General features: G+C 45.7%; 1 protein-coding gene across 5 annotated transcripts in view; it reads right to left on the bottom strand.

Annotated features, from left to right (window-relative positions):
• Positions 1-626: 626 nt before the first annotated feature.
• The window catches only part of LOC144142793 (uncharacterized), a 67,227-nt gene continuing 46,188 nt past the window's right edge, over positions 627-21,665 (bottom strand). For 2 of the 5 annotated variants that reach the window (XM_077674523.1, XM_077674520.1), the window contains 7 exons: positions 19,743-19,823; positions 19,371-19,445; positions 15,897-15,965; positions 11,276-11,347; positions 9,712-9,786; positions 6,430-6,495; positions 627-885 (listed from right to left, as the gene is read on the bottom strand). In XM_077674523.1, coding sequence (XP_077530649.1) covers positions 823-885; positions 6,430-6,495; positions 9,712-9,786; positions 11,276-11,347; positions 15,897-15,965; positions 19,371-19,445; positions 19,743-19,823 — 501 coding nt within the window. In that variant the 3' untranslated portion in view covers positions 627-822. The remainder of the gene's footprint in view (positions 886-6,429; positions 6,496-9,711; positions 9,787-11,275; positions 11,348-15,896; positions 15,966-19,370; positions 19,446-19,742; positions 19,824-21,665) is intronic. The other 3 variants (XM_077674522.1, XM_077674521.1, XM_077674524.1) reach the window with 3 other exon arrangements.

Genomic DNA, 21,665 nt, shown 5'->3' on the forward strand with positions numbered 1-21,665 from the left:
GCTGACTCCACGACGTTCTCGCCACTTCGTAGAATGTGACATCTACAACAGCGGCATCACAATTAAGGCTTTTACGCACCCGGACTGTCAAGCGCCGTAGTCAAGGTCTCCGCCATATTTTTGAACACCCCGGGATCTCCATCATGAGCTAGGAAACCTCCTTTTACTCATTAAGGAAATAGTAATGTACTTTTACGTCCTTTAAAATTCAGAAGAATGACACTGCCTAAGCGTGGGTGACAAACGAAAAATGTCTGATTCTTTGGTATGCTGCAAGGTTAGTTAGAATGTTAATAAGCCTCTGGAGACTTGTTATGACAGTGATTTTTTAAAACAGCTAGTGCAACTAGTTGTGGACTAAAGAAGTTGAATTTCGAAGTGACAGTGCGCCTTCATTTTTCTGAAAAAGAGTATCACTTGTGAAAAAATGAAAAACATGCATACGTTGGCGAAATTTAGAATGATCAACAAGTTTGTGATTTAAGGACTATATTGCCCCTTAATCTCATAATGAATATATTGCTCGTACAGAAGAGACATTTTTAATCTTCCAGATATATTGGTTTCAGACATCATTTTCAATCGCTGTAGGCGATGCAATAATTTCAAGACGCAGGTGACGGTGATCCTTGTAAACTGGTTTATTAGCTCACGCAAAACGAATTTAAACATTTGTATTTTCTCCCCGAAACTTAGAGGGCAAACAGAAATGTGATTTATTTTTCCCACGTGCCATTGATTGAAACTGGGAAATCAGTGTTTAAAGCGAATATTTTTTCAAGTCAGTTGAACTTGTGAGTCCTCCCTTTTTGCTGCTGTTCTTCATAGCCGTTCGATGAGCGCCTTAAGGGGGGTCTCCAGCTTTTCTAGTCTGTCTTCGAGCTCCTGAAAAAAATAAAGGGGGGGGGGGTGTAAGGTTAGCAGCCAATATAAATTTGCGTATTATGCCTTTTGTTGCCCTACGCGCCGAACTCGCACCGTGGCTTTAAGAGATATCATTCGTTGTGAATATCGCAAGATGCTCTGTGTTGTAAAACCTGTCGCCAAATTTTCTAATTTTACCCAGCTACCTTTGCAAAATGCTTTACTTTAAGGATTCACATGGCCACACGTTAACTGTGAAAGCTTATTTCATTCTTGTTGATGTACTTATCACAGTTCTACCAAAACGACATTCAAAAGCACTTGCTAGGAAACGATTGAAGATTCACAGACACTTCTCAAGGAGATGATTGGCCTTCGATGCCGAGTAAACGATAGAGCCAGAGCAATCAAGAGCTGGTCTTTGCTCAAATAATCATTCGGTAAACCAAAAGATGATATCGGGCTGAAACATGTGTAAAAGTATGTTCACATTTATACTAAACGACAAGAAATCTCAGCTGTAATAAATTTTCTCCTCTCCTTGTCGATTTGGTAAACAGCGCAAATGGAGACGGTAATACGGTCATGAGCTAAAAAAATGCATGCCACGGATACGAACTAACCACACTCGACACCCCCAAAATACGAACGTTACGTCAGTTACATTTGCTTAGTCCCTATTCCTAACCGCTTCTGCTAAATACTTCAGGCAGGCTACGGTTTGTAGGTTTCGCCACATATATAAATTGAAATATTGGAGCTTTTCAGTTTGACGTCTTGCGGATCAGCATAAAACAAACACACAAAGCACCTTTTGGACAGTTCCCATGTTGGTACATACATACATATGCACGCCTACATGTAAATACGAACAGAGGATGTTGTATAAACTAACGAATCCTTCGCACTGAGAACTGAAATTTTGGATGGTATCACTTTATGGTTTATTTTTCTGAAAATTGCTGATGTAGCACTAGTTCTCTGTTTAGAACGATTATTCAATTTAAAACCAGTTTTTGCCTCTGGCAGAAAAGATGGTTGGGAAAATATTTTTCTGTTCCGGCATACGCAAGAAACGCCTAAAGGCTTCGCATGGGCCTACGGTGAAAGTTTTTTTTGACAACTAAAAGAAGTCCAGTCAGCACGGTTGCCCGTATTTCCACAGAAGAAAACAGATCACGAAATGGGACCATCGTAAAAATTGAATTGCAGGGGCTTCAGCCCCAAACGAGCTGCCTTAAAGGGCACTGACACAGAAATTTCGCATCTTGTTTTTTTTTTTGTTTCGATAAGTAGCTAGTGACCTACTTATCACGTGTGGAAACCTCATTGGCCTCAGCTTGCGACGGTTGTTTAATTAGAGGCATTTATGCGGCCAGTCGCAGTTTCGGTTTCAGCGGGTGCCGCGAAACCCAATATTTTGTGTGAACAAAGCTGAACACGTGACGGCCGGACGGATATCACAGAGCATAGCTGCCGTAGCACTGTCGAAACCGCGTCGCCGGCAGTTTCTGCGAATGCGCTCACGTACTAATCTCGTGAGCCACTTAAATAAAAAAATTCCCGCGCCTTCCCGCGAGGGGAACACGAGTAAATGCAGAGCATTGGGGCCTCAGTCTTGGTTGAAGGCAGTGTTGCTTCCATCGCTTCTTCCGTGATGCTGGAGTAGCAGACACGAGTAAACGTGGGAGCGAGCGTCAACCAAGGAAGGAAGGAGCAACGCAGTGACTGAAGCACGAGCGACTGCTAGCCGCTTTATATTTGCAGCGCGCGCAGTAGAGGGAGAGCAGTACGGGGGGGAGAGCGCGCATGCTCAAGCAGCGCGCGCTCTTCTACGCCCCACCGCGCTGCTATCACGCACCTGTTACGCCGAGACACGGCCGGACTGGAGGAGCGGCGAGCACGCACTTTCATATGAAAGTGCGCGCCCGCCGCTCCTCCAGCCCGGCCGTGGCCGAGACCGCGACGGAGCGTTCCCGGGGTGACGAGCGAATGGGCTGACTACGACGCATGCGCGCACCTGCTGCGGACGCGGGGCTGTGGACGCCGTCCGACGCAGGAAGAGGCGAGGCTAAGAAATGCTCTGCATTTAAAAGCGACCGTGGACGTGACGCTGGCGCTGCGAGTGCAAATTGCTGCCGCGGCTAGAGAACGACGGGCGACGCTCGAGACAGTGGGTGGGAAGACGCGCGCTGGGAGCAGCGGGCCGGTCGGCCTACAGGTCCGCCTACAGATGTGTTCGGCTTAGCACTGCAGCGGATCTTCGATTGACGCTCTCGTAAGCGGTGCAGATGACTGTTTTAATGCAACCCGTCATCGTATCGTTAACTTTCTCATATAAGCTGCCATCTTTAGGACTTGGTCCCTATATCGTGTAGCGGTAACAAGCTATCTCTCGAGCTACCTGCTCCACCCTGCGCCACTTCGCGGCCGTGGCAGCCGCCTGCACAGCGACCGTGTGGCGCGCTCAGTGCGCTTTTCGAGACCCCGGTGCGTTTTCGCGTTCAGTATATTAAAAAGCAATAAAAACAGAGTGCCTGGAATCGCTGGAGAACTTAGATCGCGGCCATCTGCCCGATGAGCCAACGAAAACACGGCGCCTCCGCCGCCAACGATCTGGTAGTTCGTTGCTCGAGAGCAGAAGCTCCGACCCCCGCTTGGGGCGGTGAGCCGGTGAAAAATGCCGGCAGTGCAGAAGCAGCCAACACAAACTCGTGACGTGTTTGGATGTTGTTTATTTACAAAATATCCAGGGATGTCGAATGCGCGAGGTCTTTCACTGGCTGCTCGGTTGCGTTTCGCACACTCTAAACTTGATTTTAAATATGGTATGGACTGCATTTGCCGCTGATATTTTGCAGATGATGTATGTGTGTTCCCACCAATCTATCTCCGAAGTTATTTCGCCTTCAAAAGTTTTTGTCAGTACCTCTTTAAAGACCCTGAACTCCAGCCTACCTTCTCTCCCGTGGTCATTGTACTTGCTCCATATAACACGCCCTGCCATTTGTTTTTCACAGGAGATTGCAATGTTAAGCTTCGAAAAGCGGTAAACTGGCAGTTATCGGTCTCAATGGAAGACGACTATGGTGTGCGTCTTCTTAGCTATCACCCTTCCCACTCCCGACTACGTTGCACTTGGGGCGGTTTTTCTTGGTAGAAATGCGATTATGCTTAGTAAAGTTGCTACACTAAGGATTGCCACAGGACGCAGGTTGCATTTCTGGGGCTTTTCCTTCATATGATTTGAGATATGCTCAAGGAAGCTGCTGCGGACGGTGTGACAAACGACATTTTCAGATATGTTCCAGACATCACGAAGTCACCTTTCTTACGTGTGCTTCATGAATATTGAGAAGCAGAAGCTAGACTATTCACAATAAGAGATCAAACGTAATCTGCGAAAACAGCAATCTGTGAGCGCGGTCACGCGCACGCTCACGGGGTGTGGACGCTGCACAACGGCGCCCACACAGCGGCGGAGGGAACAGGCGCCACCATAAGCTGCTTCGCATCTAAAATTTACGTCAATTACAAAGGCTGCATGAGCGACCTGCGAGCGGCTCTACCATTCGGTCAGCACTGCATCCTTCGAGCGCAACAAATTTATTACTTTAGACTACTGCAAATTATCCATAAAAATAAGGCACAGCCCGTATACAGCAAACCAGACGGAACGTCCTATTTCTTAAGGCATTGAAATCGGCATTCTCCCAGGGCCAGAACCAATTATGGAAAACAAGTGTTATGATATCAAACCAAGGTAGTCGTAAACACACTATCCGATCTTCATTTTACATTAGCGTTTACTTGTATGGTGTTTTTCTCTTTCATTTTTTCATTTCATTTCATTTCTTTCATTTCATTTTTTTCTATTCTTTTCCGAAATTCTTTAAATAAAACAATTGAGAAATCATTTGTCTGCACCAGCTATGCAAGTAAGTTGTGACCTGAATCCTTTCGTATGCCAGTGAAAGCTTTTAAAATACAATCCCTGCTGCTCGTAGACCCTTTAGTAAACCGTGCGCCCTTTTTTTTTATGTCATGTTGAAGATCTTGCTCTCGCACTTTGTTGCGTGCTATTGGGACAGTTTTTCTACTGTAGAGCATATGAGTGTTCTTTGTAGTATAACAGTTGCTTGCACATGTTTACAATGAGCTGTACAGCTGTTAACGTGGGGTCATGGGGCTCCACCAAGCTGTTTTAACACGAAAGTGTTTTATTCCGCGATATACAAAGATGTCACTGACGTCATATCCGTCACGGAAATTCCACCAGTACAACGAAGAAGCGGCCTGTAGAGTGTGCACCCCTGCACACAGGGTCTTCTAGCAGGAAAGCAACGTTTAGTACTGAATCTACGTTACACTTACGGTTGTTCGTTTTCGGGTTTCATATTTCAACACGAAAGCGTTCTATGTCCGGATACACCAAGATTTCACTGTCATATCCATAACGGCCATGACGCCAGTGTACCGTTGCCGAAGCGACCCACCAGCAGGTCGTCGCTCGCCAAGCACACCCACAAGACAGCCGCCGACCCGCAAATCACGCTCAGCTGCAGATTGCGTTGCGCATTTTACTTTCGTGTTTTACCAATTCCTATGGAATCGTGCATGGAATCCCATGGATTCATAGGAATCAACCACATTTTTTCCCTCAGCTTTTCCCGCAGGCCTCCAGCATCAAGCTCCCTCTGACGCTAAATAAACAATTCTATTTTAATACCTGATACGTGTAATACGGGCCTCCAGAAAGGCAATCTAGAGGACTCTGAGGAAATTTACCCCCAAATACCGCCAAATACGGAGTACCCTGTGGCTACTTTACAATGTGTGTATGACGGCATAAACTCAGAAAATCCCGCTCGATATTTTAGCAGGCCTGCGAGGTAATAAGAAATTTGACAAAAGAGAATATCTGATTTGACTGAGGGATTGATTTTGGCAATTAACGCGCCAACACTACACAGACCATGAGGCGCGCCGTAGTGGAAGGCTCCGGATTAATTTTGATCACCTGGAGATCTTTAACGGGCGCCGAAATCTCGAACACACGGCTTCTGATGGAGGCTAAAAACAAAAACAGCCAAGCAAACGCCTACGCTTCTACCGTGAAAACACTGATGTAAAAGTTCATAGTCCTGCGGCTTTCAAAATTTGCTCCGTGTGCAACAGAGAACACGGCACAGACAGGTTTTAACGCCTCTACACTCTTTTTGCTCTGATTTTATAAAATTATTTCTTAGTAAGCCCGTACTCTATTGCAGACGTAGTGTAGTCATAAAAGTTGGTCTCTAGGAGGTGTGGCCATAGTAAAGCAAGGGTGTATTATCTGTGTTTTATCTCGGAAGGTATTACCTTGTTCAAGAAATACGCATTGGTACGCAAAACCTTTCACATGAGCTTTAATTAAACAAGACTTGTTCACTTGACACCACTGATGCATACTTTGCATTTTCGAAAGGCCTTTATCGAACAGCGTTAATTTATTTTCGTGATAATCAATTTAGAGCTCGTGTGCACTGCAGACTTGCCTACAGTGATTATTTTCATGTTACTCACCTTTATTCGTTTTTTTAGTGCAATAACCTCCCTCCTTTTCTTCATTTCTTCATCCTCATCTTGTTGCTGAAAGAGAAGTCGTAACTGTTGCTGAGCAAGTGGATCAGCCATAAGTGGAATAGAAAACAGTGGCACTTTTTCTGAGGGGCTAGAGGCGCCTTAGTAGCCTCTAGAAAGCAACGACTTAGATTTTGTGTCTCAACAATCCACAAAACTAAGCCGACCATCCTGAACTGAGCTGGGCGACTGTTTTAGTGAGTGATGTGCTTACTTTAAGATTGGGCATTTATTAGTTTATAGACATCCCTACCTTATACAGCACAAACCAATTAACGCAGAAGAGGAAAATCACAGAATAAGATGATGATGCGAGATTAATATCACGTGGTGTAACAAAAGTTAGACATTTAAAGACAAGTTGAATTCTTGTGCTCCTTTGTCGCTTTGGTCGCGGCAACTTCTCAATCGCCGGAAAGGGTTTGCAACACTACATACCATTAAACTGCCACCATCAAACTATCCACATGACGCCTTATGTGGCCAAAGAACACCTGAGCTTTGCGGTGCACCGTAGTGGAGGGCTCTGGATTAATTTTGACTACCAGAAGATCTTCAACATGCGCTGAATTTCCCACACACGGGTGTTCCTGTTTTTCGCATCCAACGGAATAACATCCGCCAGGGCCTGGATCAAACCATTGTCCCTGGAATCCCCAGCACAACACCATACCACTGAGCTTTTACAATGTTATACCACTGCCTTATAAATCAAGACAAATCAAATCGGAGCGGGAAGAGCAAATACAGAAACCCTCAGTGGACATACAGCTAAATATTTTGTTTTGTCAGAGCTCTTCCAAAAAAGCAGTAGTAAGAAAAAAAAATGGGGGTCGACAAGGCAAGTATATATTGCCGGTGTACAGGCAAGTATATATGGCCGGTGTACAGTTGAACAAAGGTACTACGGCAAGACCCGAGAAAAGTGCATGCAAGTCACAGATTCCCCCAATTATGCATTTTCTAAGCATTACTCATGTATTCGCTAGCCTGACGTTTTATGTGGGCTAATCGGTCTTATGCAGGATCGGACTTGAGCTCAATCTCCAAGTTAGAGCAACTGCTTTGTATAGCACAACATATTCGACAATTGCGACTTAAGGAGAACGAGCGCTTGTGTTTCGAATAATTATGTATTTGGATACAGGTAATTTTTTCTCTAGCTGCTATTTTACTGTGCATCTTCGTGGTTGAATCGCGGAAGATCGAAATAAAATGCAAATTTGAAAGTTCTGCGCCAACTTCTCGAGTGGGCCATGTGTTTCAAGTGTTGATAGTTGCTGAAACATCTATGAGAGCAAAGGAGGCACAAGTATAAAAGCACCACATTTTCACCCAATGCTCGATTAACTATTTGAAACTAGGCTGCTGGAATTAGGCTTTTCTGTTTATTGGCTATGAGGTTTAACGCACCGGCGATGAGGCGCGCCATGGCGGAAGATTCCGGATTAGGTTTGACCACTTGAGGATCTTTTACGTCAGCCGAAATCTCGAACGCACGGCGCTTTCGCTTTTCGCCTCCATCATTAAAGCGACTGCCATGTCAGGGAATCGAACACGCGTCCTTGAGCTCAGCAGTTACCTTTGTTTTTGATTTGTAAATATCTTGAATGTATTTTTTGCACAGCTTTGTTTTTATTTAAAAAATCCTGCAACGAAAAATGTACTGTAGAAAAATTCATAGCGCATGGGGACGAGGACAAGGAAAGAGAACAGAGACCACGTAGCGCTACTTTCAACTAGTTTTTATTGGAAAGAAACATCAATATATATCCACACTTTTCGCCCTCTCACCGTCATGCCCCACCTGTTGCAGCCATGCTAAGAAAAGCCGACTCCTTATCTGTTAAACGTAACGACGGCACGCTCACACACGTCGACCCCGCTCTCAAAATCATTCCTGCCTCGATAATCTCTGGTACCGACTGCTCTGTGTTTTAGAAGTATGTGTTTTAGACATGCCCTTCAAAAATCGCGCCATCATGCTATGCAATCTAGCTTTGCAAGGCAATAAGAACGGCTTCTTGCAGCTGGGTACCCTGAGGGTGTTCTTGTTTCTGTAGCACAGGGCACTACCAACAGCATAAAGGCTGAAACGTGCCAGTCAGAGAAAACTGACAACTAGCAGTGATCTCATATTAGCATTATACGTCCCACCGTCGAAAAAAGATTGCAAGTCGAATAAATGTAAAAGTAGTTCGGTCTGCCCTCAACAAAATGAACCAGCTCATCAAAATGACCAATACCTGCCGCAAAAAGCCTGTAGTATGTGAAAACAGCTTCAGACGCCCTTGGTAAATTCGCGGTAGGAGTGGTATATGAAGTTACGCTGTCATGCGGAAAGCAATATATCGGGCAGACCGGCCGATGTCTTAATGACCGCTTGAGAGAGCACAGACGAAACGTGAGCAATCACAGGGATGGCCATTTGTCTGTCCACTGCCGCGACTGCGGCTGCGTGCCACTCTGAGTCATGCGTGGTCCGAGCGTGGTCCGAGATTATGGGGGTAGAAATGATTGTGAGAGCGTTGTGGATGTGTGGGAGCGATCAGTCGTTAAGTTACAGATACGGAGTCTGCTTTTCTTCGAATGGCTGCAACACGTTGGCAACGGCGGTGAGAGAGGGAAAAGTTTGGATATATATTGATGTGTCTTCCCAATAAAAACTAGTTGAAAGTAGCGCTCCGTTGTGTCTGTGCTCTCTCTCTTTGTACTCGTCCGCATGCGCTATGAATGTTTCTGCATCAACACCAACTCGCCCAGGAACCCGTACTCGTGAAAAATGTACGCTTGGACTGGTACAGTGTTCATTCATAAAACGTTTTTTTAATGTCCACCAAGATAAAATTATATCACGTTTATCATTTTTGATGACATCGATCAAGGTAGGGGGCATTTACTGTACTTACATGATTGGTTGGGTCCATAGTAATAGCTCGGTAGCTACAGGCTAGTTATAAGATTGGGTCAAAAAGCATGGCAAATTCAATGGCCACGTCTTGAAGTGTTAATTTACATAGAGGCTGCCAGTATGGTTGAAGCCGGGACCATAATGCGTTTCGTGTGGTGATTACGATCGAAATGAGTAGCCAGAAGAAAACTGAGGTGCATGTACATGACTCTGAAGAATTAGGTCTTAGGTATCAGCGCGGTTCGCTCTCATGGTTGAAGGGAAAAAAGTTGTACACATGCGAGCACTTACTGAATATTCGCAATGTCACTCACCTCTGCGTTTGGCACCGGTGCTTCAGGGGGTGCATATTTATAATTTGTTCCACTGCTATGTGGATCGCCTTTTCCCTAGAAATTGGGATACAATAGTTTTGGTGCGCACGACAAGCAATATCGAATTGCCAGCTGGCCTTAGTGAGTGCACTGCACAGGCGGCGAAAGAGATTGCATATTTTTATATTCTTTTTGAACAACACAAAAACATCAGACACGTACCTGCGGTTTGCTATCTGCGGACTTTACGAGTCTCTTGATTTAACTTGTGCTTTCAAAGAAAATTCCACGTGTTTTGCCATTTTACACTGCTCCGAACAGTTCCAGAGCAGCTGCGTATTTTACTTGCCCGTAAAGTTTATGTTGCGAGAGTGGTATTGGACAGCCCAGGAACTGCTCATTCCCGGCAAATGAAAGAGCCCAGTTAAAAATTAAGCCGTGATGTTAAGGGGTGAACCTACCTCCAGGTAAGAGGAGCTCCGTGTGTAGGCCTGACGGGTAACGACGCAGGTATTATGAACGAGAGGTGAAATTTGATAATGATGATGATGACGATGATGCTCTCAAAAGTTTTTGGAAAGTACCCACAAAGCGGGAGTGGCCAGGGTTACATACTTTACTGTAATTCGTGAGGACCCCAAATTACTAATTTATCTCTGGAAAGACAGAGGCCGTAAAATGAAAGTTCGTTATGATTAAAACCCCAGCTACCCATTAATTAGTACACTTCAGCAATTCAAGTGACCTGAAGCAGTTAAAAAGTGAATGCAATTATATGTATCCTTGTTTTCATACCACAAATTTGTTGGCCCAATCGATAATATGAGTGGAACAGATAGAGTAAACGCCAAACGCTCAATACGGGCTCTCAAAAGCAGTTATCTACCCGCCGCGGTTGCTCATTGGCTAAGGCGTTGTGCTCAGCACGAAGACGCAGGTTCAATTCCCGGCCACGGCGGCCGCTTTTCTGATGGAGGCGAAAAGCAAGAACTCCCGTGTGTACGAGATTTCGGCGTACAATAAAGATCCCCAGGTGATCAAAATAATTCCGGAACCCTCCACGACGGCGCACTTCATCGCCTGCGTTGCGTCGGCGCGTTACACCCCCACAATCAACCAAAAGCAGTTGTCTAGCTGCTTAGAAGCGGCGAGTTCTACAGAGGGGTATTTTTTGTCGTCTGCACCACGAAAACAATGGCAGGAATTACACCCCTGACCTTGTGTTCATCAGCAAAGTGCCTTAGATTCTAAACCAAAGTAGCGACTAAACCGCAAATAACAAAACGGCGAGGAAATTGCCAAGGAACGCGAATTAGGTTGTTCATAATTGCGAAGCCAAGAGTACCGAATTTTGTTGTCATAAACCGCAGCTCCCTCCACAGTAGTCCAATAGAATTCAAAGCGGCAGCATGTAATGTAGAATTGTTTTAACTAGGCAACAAAACAACACAACAAGGACATTTGTATCACACGATCAGATAGCCGTAAGAAGCGAGGCTGCAGAAACAGAAGCGGAAGAAAGCAATAAAAACATGCTGCGCATCGATACGCATCCAAAACACACCTCTGGTTCTGGCATAGGCCTTGTCGGGGGTTCATCCTCCTTTTTGATTCCTCTCGTGCCTGGATTCTCCTTCTGCAAAATGCGCAGTTATTCATGTTTATTATGTGCCGCCTCAAAAGGACAAATCTGTAAATAATAACATTGTGTGGGGCGAAAAATGTACTCGTTTTTGGAAACAGGTCACAGAGTAACAGAGTCATAGAGTAACAATTGCACGTTTTTAATACATCGATATAATGGGTGGAATATTTTTCAGACAAATCTTTGGAATGTAAACTGGAATTATGCTCACCGAAGCTCCACATATAAGAAGTCGTAGTGTAGGGCTACACAGCTGGGGACATTTATTGTGTGACGAAACTGCCGTTGCTGGATAGTACAGCGATAAAACTGTATGGAACAGAATTTATTCTCCACATATTTTAAATGTACAATACTCCGTTTTAGTATGCAGAACTTAAGCGTCCGTTTCCGTGGTTTGGCGGCTTCGTCGGCCTCGTAACCGAGCGAACGAAGGAAACACCAAAGACAAAAGGAAAACGGAGAGGGAAAGTGTGGCGAAAGTGCGAGGGGGACAGCGGTATGGCGAGACGGCTCCACAGAAGTCCAGCACGCGCTGCATGATGCACGTACATGGGTCCTTCGGCGTCCTCCTCGTTGCTGTTTTCTCTTTCAATACATGAACTCTCTCTTTTCCTCGTTGCGTGGCTCATCCGAACCACGTGACATTAGCGCGGAAAGTTCAAACACGATTTCATACAACATACTCGCCGGCGCTGACGTGCTACGAGATAACGGAAGAGTATACCGCGCGGCGCTGTGCATTCGGTGATCACGCGATCAATTCCTGAGGCACAGCAGCTATGCGTCGTGATCGAGAAGACTAAGTTCCTGCTGCGCACAAATTTCGCATTAAGAACGTTGGTAATCGGTGGCCATTTTTTACCAACGGTATATAGCGTAGCCTTTACCCGAAAAATGACACATCTTGCATCGTTTTAGCTCGATAACAATTACACAGAGTTTGGTGTGAGGCGACTGATTTTTATTGGTGTAGGAGGGGTGGTGTGCCACTTGCTTCGCAGGTGAGGGTAGTAAAAAGCAAAAAAGCGTATCTATTCTGAACATGAACATGAATGAACATCAGAAAATGAACATCATAAAATTCCGCTTCCCAAATATCCGTGAAGTGATACGGGACGTGTTTATGTTGGTTCCCGCCACTGATCAGTAATGGTAAAGTTTCAATCAGTTCCTGGCGGGCCCTAATAGTGAAATAAACGTTTTGTAATCAGGCATTTGTAATTGGCATAGATCGTATACGTGGAAATTCTTGCTCCTGATATCCCACAAAAGACTGAAACCGATGACATACAAACATGCCTACGTTGCCAGTGCAGTCGAAACTGCATGAAGGTTCGTAGACCGCCGTTCCATTTTTAGCTACCTGTGCCTTGAAACCGATACTTTGCCTCCTTCCTCAAGAGTGACTGCTGACCAGGCAGAGACGTAGCTAGGCGACCAAGCTATAGCAATGGCCTGACCTTTCGTACGTAACGGTGACAGCTTGAGCAAAATGTGAATGAGAAGCCGGTTAAGGGGCGAAAGGTTAATCGAAATACATTAAGCATCTCGTCCGTATCAACATGCTCTCAAACAGTGCGAACAGTGCGTGGCTTGTTTAGCTTCAAGCAAGCCTAGTAGGTGCTTACTCGCCAATGGTATGTATGACCACACCCCAGAATGGGGGATTGCCATGTGCGGGTGCACGACCATGTGTCTCTGGTACAAACTGCATGCATTTTTGACGTTGCGGGACACTGCTGCGGTGAAATGCCATTTCTGCGACCCCTTTTCCGCGCTACAGTGACAAACAGATGTAACGGAAACACCCTTGTTTCACTTTTTGACAATAAAGAATTTGACTGAGCCGTTGATTTTGGGCATGCGGAACCGTGGGGCTTGGATTCGACTGCAAGAATTTGCCTCGTGGGGAATAAGTTTTGTTCAAATCATTGAGGAAAGTGTCCATGCACCCCGAACGCACACACGCACGCACTAAACTTTCAAGATTTGTTGTGTAGGAATGAATCTTTTTTCGTGATACAACAATAAAAATCGGGAATCCCATATGCGTGTGCTATTACTAACCGAGACATCCCTGTGTCAAAAAGACAAGCGCTAAACTCGGATTATGTTTTTTGTCTAGAAAGTTGATATTTTTTCTCGGAAGTGGATTACGTGCATGCCATAAAAAACTTTCTTAGCATTGTGCCGCCTTAAAGGGATACTGAAGTGAATTTGTCAAGCTCCCGTTTTTGCTTGCACTGCGTAGACTGGCTCAAATTATCACACTTTTCATCGTTTATCCGGTTGACAAATCGGTAATTATTTTACAAAGCGCGAAAGAAGAAAAACTACCATGCGCGGTTTGCGGCGGCCGCACCAGCTAAAGCTGTGGCGTTGGGAGGAGCGGGCACCGTGATTGGACGATGCCCAAGGTGAGCAACCAAACAAGTTTCGGTTCTGTAAAACACAACCGGTGGCGCTGTTGGATGGGCCTTCTCAATAACTTAGTAATCATCGTACCGCGCTTCTGCCATGTTGTCAGTTGTAAAAAAGCATAAAGATAAGCCTCCCAGGACGGCTTAGAATCGTAGCATTCACTAGCCGAGGCCTACGCAGTGCATGGACGCCCTCCGCGTCCCCGCAAACGCTCAAATGCCATGCGCTTTTTCCCCCATATCTGGAGCTTGCCTCACTCATGCCTGTATCGTAAAAAGTGTGTTCGCACCAGGCCAAGGGTCTGTTGATTCTGGCCTGTGCCCACTGCCCGCAAGCAGTCGGTGCTTATGGCAACAGCACGCCAACGAGAACTCGCTAGCGCGCCAGTGCTAGCCTGCGCGCGTTCTGTGAACTAGTTCGTGAAGCAATGAACGTAGAGGCCCAAAAAAAGGTGAACTCAGTATAGAAAACATCGGCGGAAAACAAAAAAGTTAACTTATATAAAAAAAAGCATGTAACCACGGGGATTCGAACTTGAGACTTGCAAAAGTCACATGCGGTAACCTACCTAGCGCTCCAAAACACTCGGCCACAGGCGACCGCGGCGGACCTTGAAAATATAAGGTATATAATGTATAACCAAGTTACACTTTTATTTAGTTTTAGCATTCCAAGCAGCTTAGGTGACTATTTGTTCTATTGCGCTCGTGCAGTAAGCGTCCCCCCAGTTTGCACAATCGCTCACGTCTAGAAATTGCATTTCTTAATCGGAAAAGCGTTCGCAGATGCGTAGTCGGACTGCTGGCCGCTGCGCTTGTTCGCCCAGCGTAAAAAAGGGCTTCCGGCACCCTAGTTTTACGCTGTACGATAAAAATATCAGTTGATTTTATTTCCTTAGTACCTATATTGATTTCGCTAACTCTTCTCCCGCCTTCAAGATGCCTTATAATATCCCACTGGCGTACCAGTCAGCGAAGCGTCGCATGTGCGCTTGTGCAGCGCTTGTGTGAAGCGACCTTGACTTGGAGCAGTGTACAAACTAACCAAGTAAAGAAAGGCACATTCTTCCATTCACAAACGTGTCCTGGCTTCGCATCAACTGAGCGAACGAAGTGCGACGACCCGTCGGCGGTCGGCGGACGAAACGCTGGGCTGACTGACTCTGTCTGAAGGCCGGAGAGCCGTGTAGTAGCGCAGCCAATTGCGAGCTCGGCTCCTCCCGACGTCACACGAAAACGCCACAGAAAATGGGCGAGCGTAAAGACAGGAGGACAGCATTTCCGAAATAAATTTTCTACTACATAAAATCGCGTAAACGCGCCCACAGTGGTCGAAACATGGCCTGGGGATTCCGGACTACATTTGCACTAGTAATCCCGCAATGTTTACATATCACTTCAGTGTCCCTTTAAGGGGTTTCGCACTGCATATTTTATTTAAAAATTTCCGCACAAAATTAAGGCACTTCACAAAGTGAACTACACAGGTTTTTGTGAGAAAAACATTATCTTATAATATCCGCTTTTGATGGTGTCGAAGATCAGTTGTCGATCAGTTGACAATCAGTTGTCGAAGATATTTTGCGATATAAATTTGAGTATAAAATTTTATTTCATGTTGGTATATGTAGCGGCAGTATTGAAACTCTGCCTTATTTTGGGTAAGTAACGGCAGCAACAAAAGTCACAACAATTAAGTGCGAATGCACTTCTTAAGCGAGCCTGAATCGTCCGCCGCCGTCGTCCGCATAGCAACAGCTGCGGGTGCGCGCGCTCCTCGCCTTCCCTAGCAACGGGGGGAGATGGGCGCGCGCTACTCTCCACCTCCTCTCTCCGCTCAGTGACTGCGGGTGTTGGGCGCCTCCTCTCCACTTCGGGCGGGAGAGCTCTCGCTCGCGTAGCGGGCGCTCCGCATTCCGACGCGTGAGGGCGCTCGTGTAGCCCTCGCCGTAACGGTGGGCGCTACTCTACTCCTCCTCTCTCCGCTCAGTGACTGCGGGTGTTGGGCGCCTCCTCTCCACTTCGGGCGGGAGAGCGGGAGGGCATTCGCACTTATACACTCTCCCCCTCGGGGAAGTGCGAGGGAATTTTTCATCACTGCGATACAAATATCTGACCTTTGTTATTGCAGTCGCTGAATGAATTGCCGCTGGCAGTTCATTACGTTTGTTTCTATCGTTGCTTTCCTGCGCATTTTAGGAAAGAGCCAATGAGAACAAACAAATAACTCATGGGTGTTTAGACTTAAATACGCAATGCCACGTAACTTTTAACTGACCAGAAAACCATTTAACTTTTAATTTTGGAGGTGTTACACTTGAAGCTATCCCTGGCAATGAGGCGCGCCATGCTGTACGGCCCAGGAATAATTTAGGCATCCTGGGGACCTATTGGGTGCGCTGAAACCTTTACTCACAGGCGTTTTCTGGTGACCGCCTCCATCTGAAAAGCGGCCGCCGTGGTTGCGAATCGAAACCGCTTACTTGGGTTCAAGGGCGCAACGCCGTAGCCACTGAGCCAAGTGGACAGGGGACAAATTGGACAAACCGGCCTGATATAGTGGGTTGCTGGAAATGCTAACCAGTGCGACCAGTGCAAGGATACTAAAAAAATTTACTTGAACAATGCAATGGCTGGAAAAAAAATACTCCAGGATATCACAAACACATTTAATGGACAATTTTAGTATAGCCGGATGTGTACACTACTCTAGCGGTGTCTGGTACGGGGACCCGAACGAATGTGCGTGTGCGCATTTGTTCCGGCATGGTCGGAACGCGTCCGGAGGGAGTACTCGCAGGCACAGTCGGTTCCAGGTACCCGCCACCGTTAGCGTAGCGTACGCCACCCGCTATGGTAAAACGTTTATTACCTGTGTGGCGTCATCCTGGTTGTTGGTGTGTGCATGGGGTTTTCGCCCGGATGTACAGAGGAACTTTTGAAGGATATGCAAATGATAATCAAGTCCGGGTACCCGCCACCGCTAGAGTAGCGTACACTTCCCGCTATGCTAAAACTTTGAATACCTGCGTGGCGTCGTCGTGGTTGTTGGTGTGTGCATGTGGTTTTCGCCCAGGTGTACAGGGCACTTTTGAACAATGCTCAAATGATGATCAAATTGAATAACCTTCAAAATGCAGCTACAAATAACAATTCAACAAATTCACTTCCCTGCGTTTGAAGAAACCATAAAGACAGTTTCAATTCTGCCTTATGCGAAAGAATTGGTACCTCATAACTCACTGAAACTGTGTGGTGGAAACTTTTTGGCATCAAGAATGACTGGGTTGGACGTGGAACTACTAGCTTAGTGCCCTTATTTGGGGAAACAGAGGCCCTTTGGCGTACTTGAGGCCACAGCCAAAATCGGGCCGTCATTATATTGGCTCGGCACTGTAGAAAAAAACGGCAGTTACGAGTCTCTGATAAAACGAAGTATACTAAAATGCAGGTCATTTCAGCGTGAACTATACGTCGCGTAACGTTACGGCGAATTCATAGACTTTTATCTTGATTCGGACAATGGAAGTGGCTAGATTTAAAGACGAGCTTACCTCAATCAAGAGGTGCAAAAGCAGGGGTGCCAGTTAGTAATTTTGTCGACTTCCAAACTTACCACGCTTAGGTTTAAAGTAGGTTTAGGAAGTAGGTTTAAAAGTTAGCATCTGAGAAATGCTTAAAAACACTTTTGACAGAAACCATGGCATCATCACCCAAAAATAACGATGGGTGGTGTGGAATTTGTTGTCCATAGAGATAAGTAAACTGTTTCTTGCGTGTTGTGTCGAGTGCATTGCACGTCATCAGGATGTGGACGACAGATAGGCCTTCCCCACACCTTACACAAGGATGTAAATGGTCCAGTGAGCAGGTATGAGTGTCAGATGTGTGTGGCCCACCCATAGCCTATTAAAGGCTACTTCTGTGTATGTGTTGTGTGCGTTGGTAGTGTATGGTACCAAGTGTGCTTTAATTAGGTGTAGTGTGTTGTCTGTTTACTCCAGTCTGCTTGCCAATTTTTAAGAAGTTGTTGTATAATGTGTGGCTTGGCGTCAGTGTATGGTAGCGTTGTTATGTCAACTGTGTTTTCAAGTGCAGCACCAGCAGCCGGTTCGTCCGCGTCCTCATTCCCGACAATACCAGAGAAGCCTGGATCCCAGTATAAACATATTCGTAGGTTTGAGGTATATCCGGTTATAGTCTTAAAAGCTAGACTAACTGCATAGTTTCTGGATCGTTTTGTAGATGGTAGTGCAAGCACAACGCTAAACCAGTCCGTGTACAAGATGGACTTAAGAATTTGATTTTGGACAATGTGATATAAAACAATAATGATGCTTTATGCTTCCGGCGTGAAAATGCTGTTATGGACGTTGATCTTTTTACTGATACGAAAAATTTCTCCGTGAGCAGCACAAGACGGAGCGGTAGCAATCTTTGATGCGTCGCTGTAAAATTCTGCGCACCGGCACTTGTGCTGCAGAAAACTGAAATGCTGCAGAACCGCAATTTTTGGTGTAAAGTTGTGTAAAAGGCAGGTCGCACGAAAAGGGGCGGAGATGCCATTGCCGTATAAGTTTAGTGATGGGTGTCTTGTGTATGTCCGAAAGGTGACCTTCAGTTCAGAACTTTCCTCTCTCACCTCAAGTGAGAAATGAATGGACGACTTAAAAACGTTGTAGTGAGGATTTCTCATTAATGATGGAATTAAAATGCTGATTACTCACATACATTTTTTTATGCGTACAAGTTCCTGTATATTCTCTGGTGATGTACAGAGCATTTATCACACTCGACATAGATACTCTGGATTGGGATAGTGCGGAATGCACCCAAAGGAAGGCGAAGCCCCATATGCAGCACTGGGTCGAGCATTTTTAGAGCCATTTTTGTTGCAGACCCATATACCACGCTGCCATAGTCCAGTCGAGACCCTAAGATGCTGGTAAAGATACGTAACAGAGTTGCTTGTCCGTTCCATGGGACTGGTGTGACAGGATTTTGATAATGCTCATAGCTTTGGGGCAGTTATGTTTCACTTTAATGTGAGGGATAAATTTAAGTTTTTCATCCGACACTACACCTAAAAGCTTGTGTTCCTTTCTGATACGAATTGAAACGCCATTACGAGTGATGTCTGATTTTGGGTGGATCCCGCGCTTCCTGGACAACACAACACAAGTACTTTTTCTTCTCGCTCTTCTGATCTTCTCGATGTCACTATCCGTGAAGGTGTTCATGCGCGCACTGATATTCGAAAGCACAGTTCTGCGTGGGGGCTTTTATGGCTGCATATATTGTTGGCCATTACTTGGCGGGGCTGTGTCAACTGGCCGAGTGGCCAAAATTGAACCAGCCATGACGTAAAAACGTGCAAACGGAGTCGTAACTGCGCTTTGGTACAAAATATTTTGAATTTTCTAGAACCGTTAGGCGCCAAAACGTAGTTTTTTATGCACAATAACTAAACTTCCTGATGCAATCTTTTCAACGCTCACATTTTCGCAGTACATGAACAAACTATGCTTGGATCCTACGAAGTTAAAGTGGGAAGCATGGGCATAAACAATCATGTAACCTGTACAGCTCACCTTTTGTCTTTCCTGAAGTTCTGCAATGAGCTTTTCTGTGTCTTCAACCGACATTGAGGGGTTGTCACCTAATTGCTACAAAATAAAATTATTTAATCGTTATTGCGGTTTAGGTGCAGCGTTGCTGAAAACAATGCTGCGAAACTGTACAACATTCTGCATCAATACTACGGCCAGCAGTTCCGAGCAGCGATACATAAAGCGTGCAGAGCACGGACTTTTCCCGACACTGTCGTTTGCATTCAACGTATATCGCTATTCAAGGGTTTCAGGCACACATTTTGATCCATTAATTTTAAGGGCTCGGCTATAAAATTCTGGCGAATGCAAATAGTCGTACGGGTACTTATACATAGGCTGTACTGAACTCACCTTTTTGTGCCTCAAAATATTCTCAATATATTTTTTGGCGTCCTCCCTCGATTGCGGGGCACCATTGACAGCCTCCTGCACCTGAAAACGAAATAAATGTGATGTGTACACTTCATTCATTCCTTCATTCTGCTCACAGAAGAAACCCTGGTTCAAACTCCCGGTGGTCATGTATAATTGCACGCCCAAATTGTTTTGAAGCAACAACACGACAGTGGGAGTGGAAACTACGTCGAGTACAACCCTGCAAGGGTTACTCCTGCAAGGGTTTACTGCAAGGAAACACATTTACGGCGCCGGCTTTAGCTACGACTTTGTTGCTCAGATTTGATAGCCTAGTCCTTGCCCATAAGGCAGGAGCTCTTCATCCTCCTGAATTACACAGAGTTTGCCTAAGAGAATGAAGTTTAAAAAAAGGGCCTGTTTGGTAACTCACAATTAGTGCGTCAGGCTGGGGCCTATGCCCCTGCACTATGCGGCCGGCCCCCGGTGCTCGAAGTAAAACGCCGATGTCACCATCATCAGCCTATTTAGGTCCACTGCAGGACAAAGCCCTTCCCCATTGGCTTCCGACCGCTCCTAACCTGTGCTGTCCTTTGCCTCCGAATTTTCCTTTTTCATCCCTGCATTCATCTAAGGGCCTTTTCCTTCTCTTAGAAGCGTCTCTCGGTATCCACTCTATTACCCTAATTGGTGAAATGATGATGATGGTTGGTGTTTAATGGCGCAAGGCCAACCAAGGCAACATTTTATTCATGTGCTACACGGCGACTTTCAATTGATAATTGAACTCTGGACCACAACTGCGGCCTATGTATTTATGATAGAGCACTCGATAGACAATTGAATCAATTGCCTCCGGACGGCCTTTCAAAGGCCGTGTAGCACAGGCATTAATATGACTTCAAATATTCATCGGTGACTTCCAATAGCACTCGCCTCTCGCAGACCATAACTACGAAAGGAAGAAAATCCTGAGGTCACGTAAGCACTTATTCATCATCATCAACCTACCCAGGCCCACTTCATGGCGAAGGCCTCTCCAACTGATTTCCAACAGCTCCTGTCCTGCGCCGCTCGAGTCCACTGTTGGCCAACAAATTTTCCTATTTCACCCCTCGATCGTGTTAATGGCCTTTCCCTTCTAGACACATGCCTTGGTATCCATTATGTAACTCCAGTTGTCCACCTGTTATCACTTCGTCTCACTACATGGCCAGCCCACGTCCATTTCTATTTCTTTATTTGAGCTATGATATCTTCTACTCGAATTTGTTCCCCTATCCAGGTAGCTCGTTTGCCGTCCCGGAGTGTTCCACTTAACATTATTCGTTCCATGGTCCGTTGAGCCGACATAAGTTTTTAACTATACAGTTCAATTATTTGCCCTTCCACACTATAAAGAACGACCAGCGAAGGCGCGCCTTCCGTGGCCAGCCACATGCCGGGCAGATGCGCGGTGGCCTTGTCGACTTCCCGACCCAACCCGGCCATTCAGCGGGCGGGTTGGCGTCGTGTTGGTCGCCCTAAAGACTTCCCGGCGCCACCCACGCTTCAGTGGGTGGGCCGGCATGTGCTTAGTGGGAACTTCACATTTGTTCTTGGAATGACTCATGAACAGGCTGAAAAATTGTCTTGCTGCAAAAAAAAAAAAAAAACAATTTAATAGGAATTCATGAAGTTGTTTATCAAAAAAACTCTAGAGATCCGAAAAAGGTATTTGTCAGGAATTATTTGCGTGAACACGAGCAAGACGAAATGTTGCCCTTTTATGTTTATTTGGGCTTCGAAAGACAAAAGTAGCCATGTGGCTGGCCAAGACAAGCAAGAGAGGGACGTTGCTACCTTGTAAGGCTGTGACCGTGACAGCACGCGATTGCAGCGACAGATTTCCCTTTAGTACATATTGGTATACAAAATGGC

The sequence above is a fragment of the Haemaphysalis longicornis genome, unplaced genomic scaffold, assembly GCF_048455015.1.
Source record: "Haemaphysalis longicornis isolate Haplotype H1 unplaced genomic scaffold, Haemaphysalis longicornis Haplotype H1 scaffold_6, whole genome shotgun sequence".
NCBI classification, from domain to species: Eukaryota; Metazoa; Arthropoda; class Arachnida; order Ixodida; family Ixodidae; genus Haemaphysalis; species Haemaphysalis longicornis.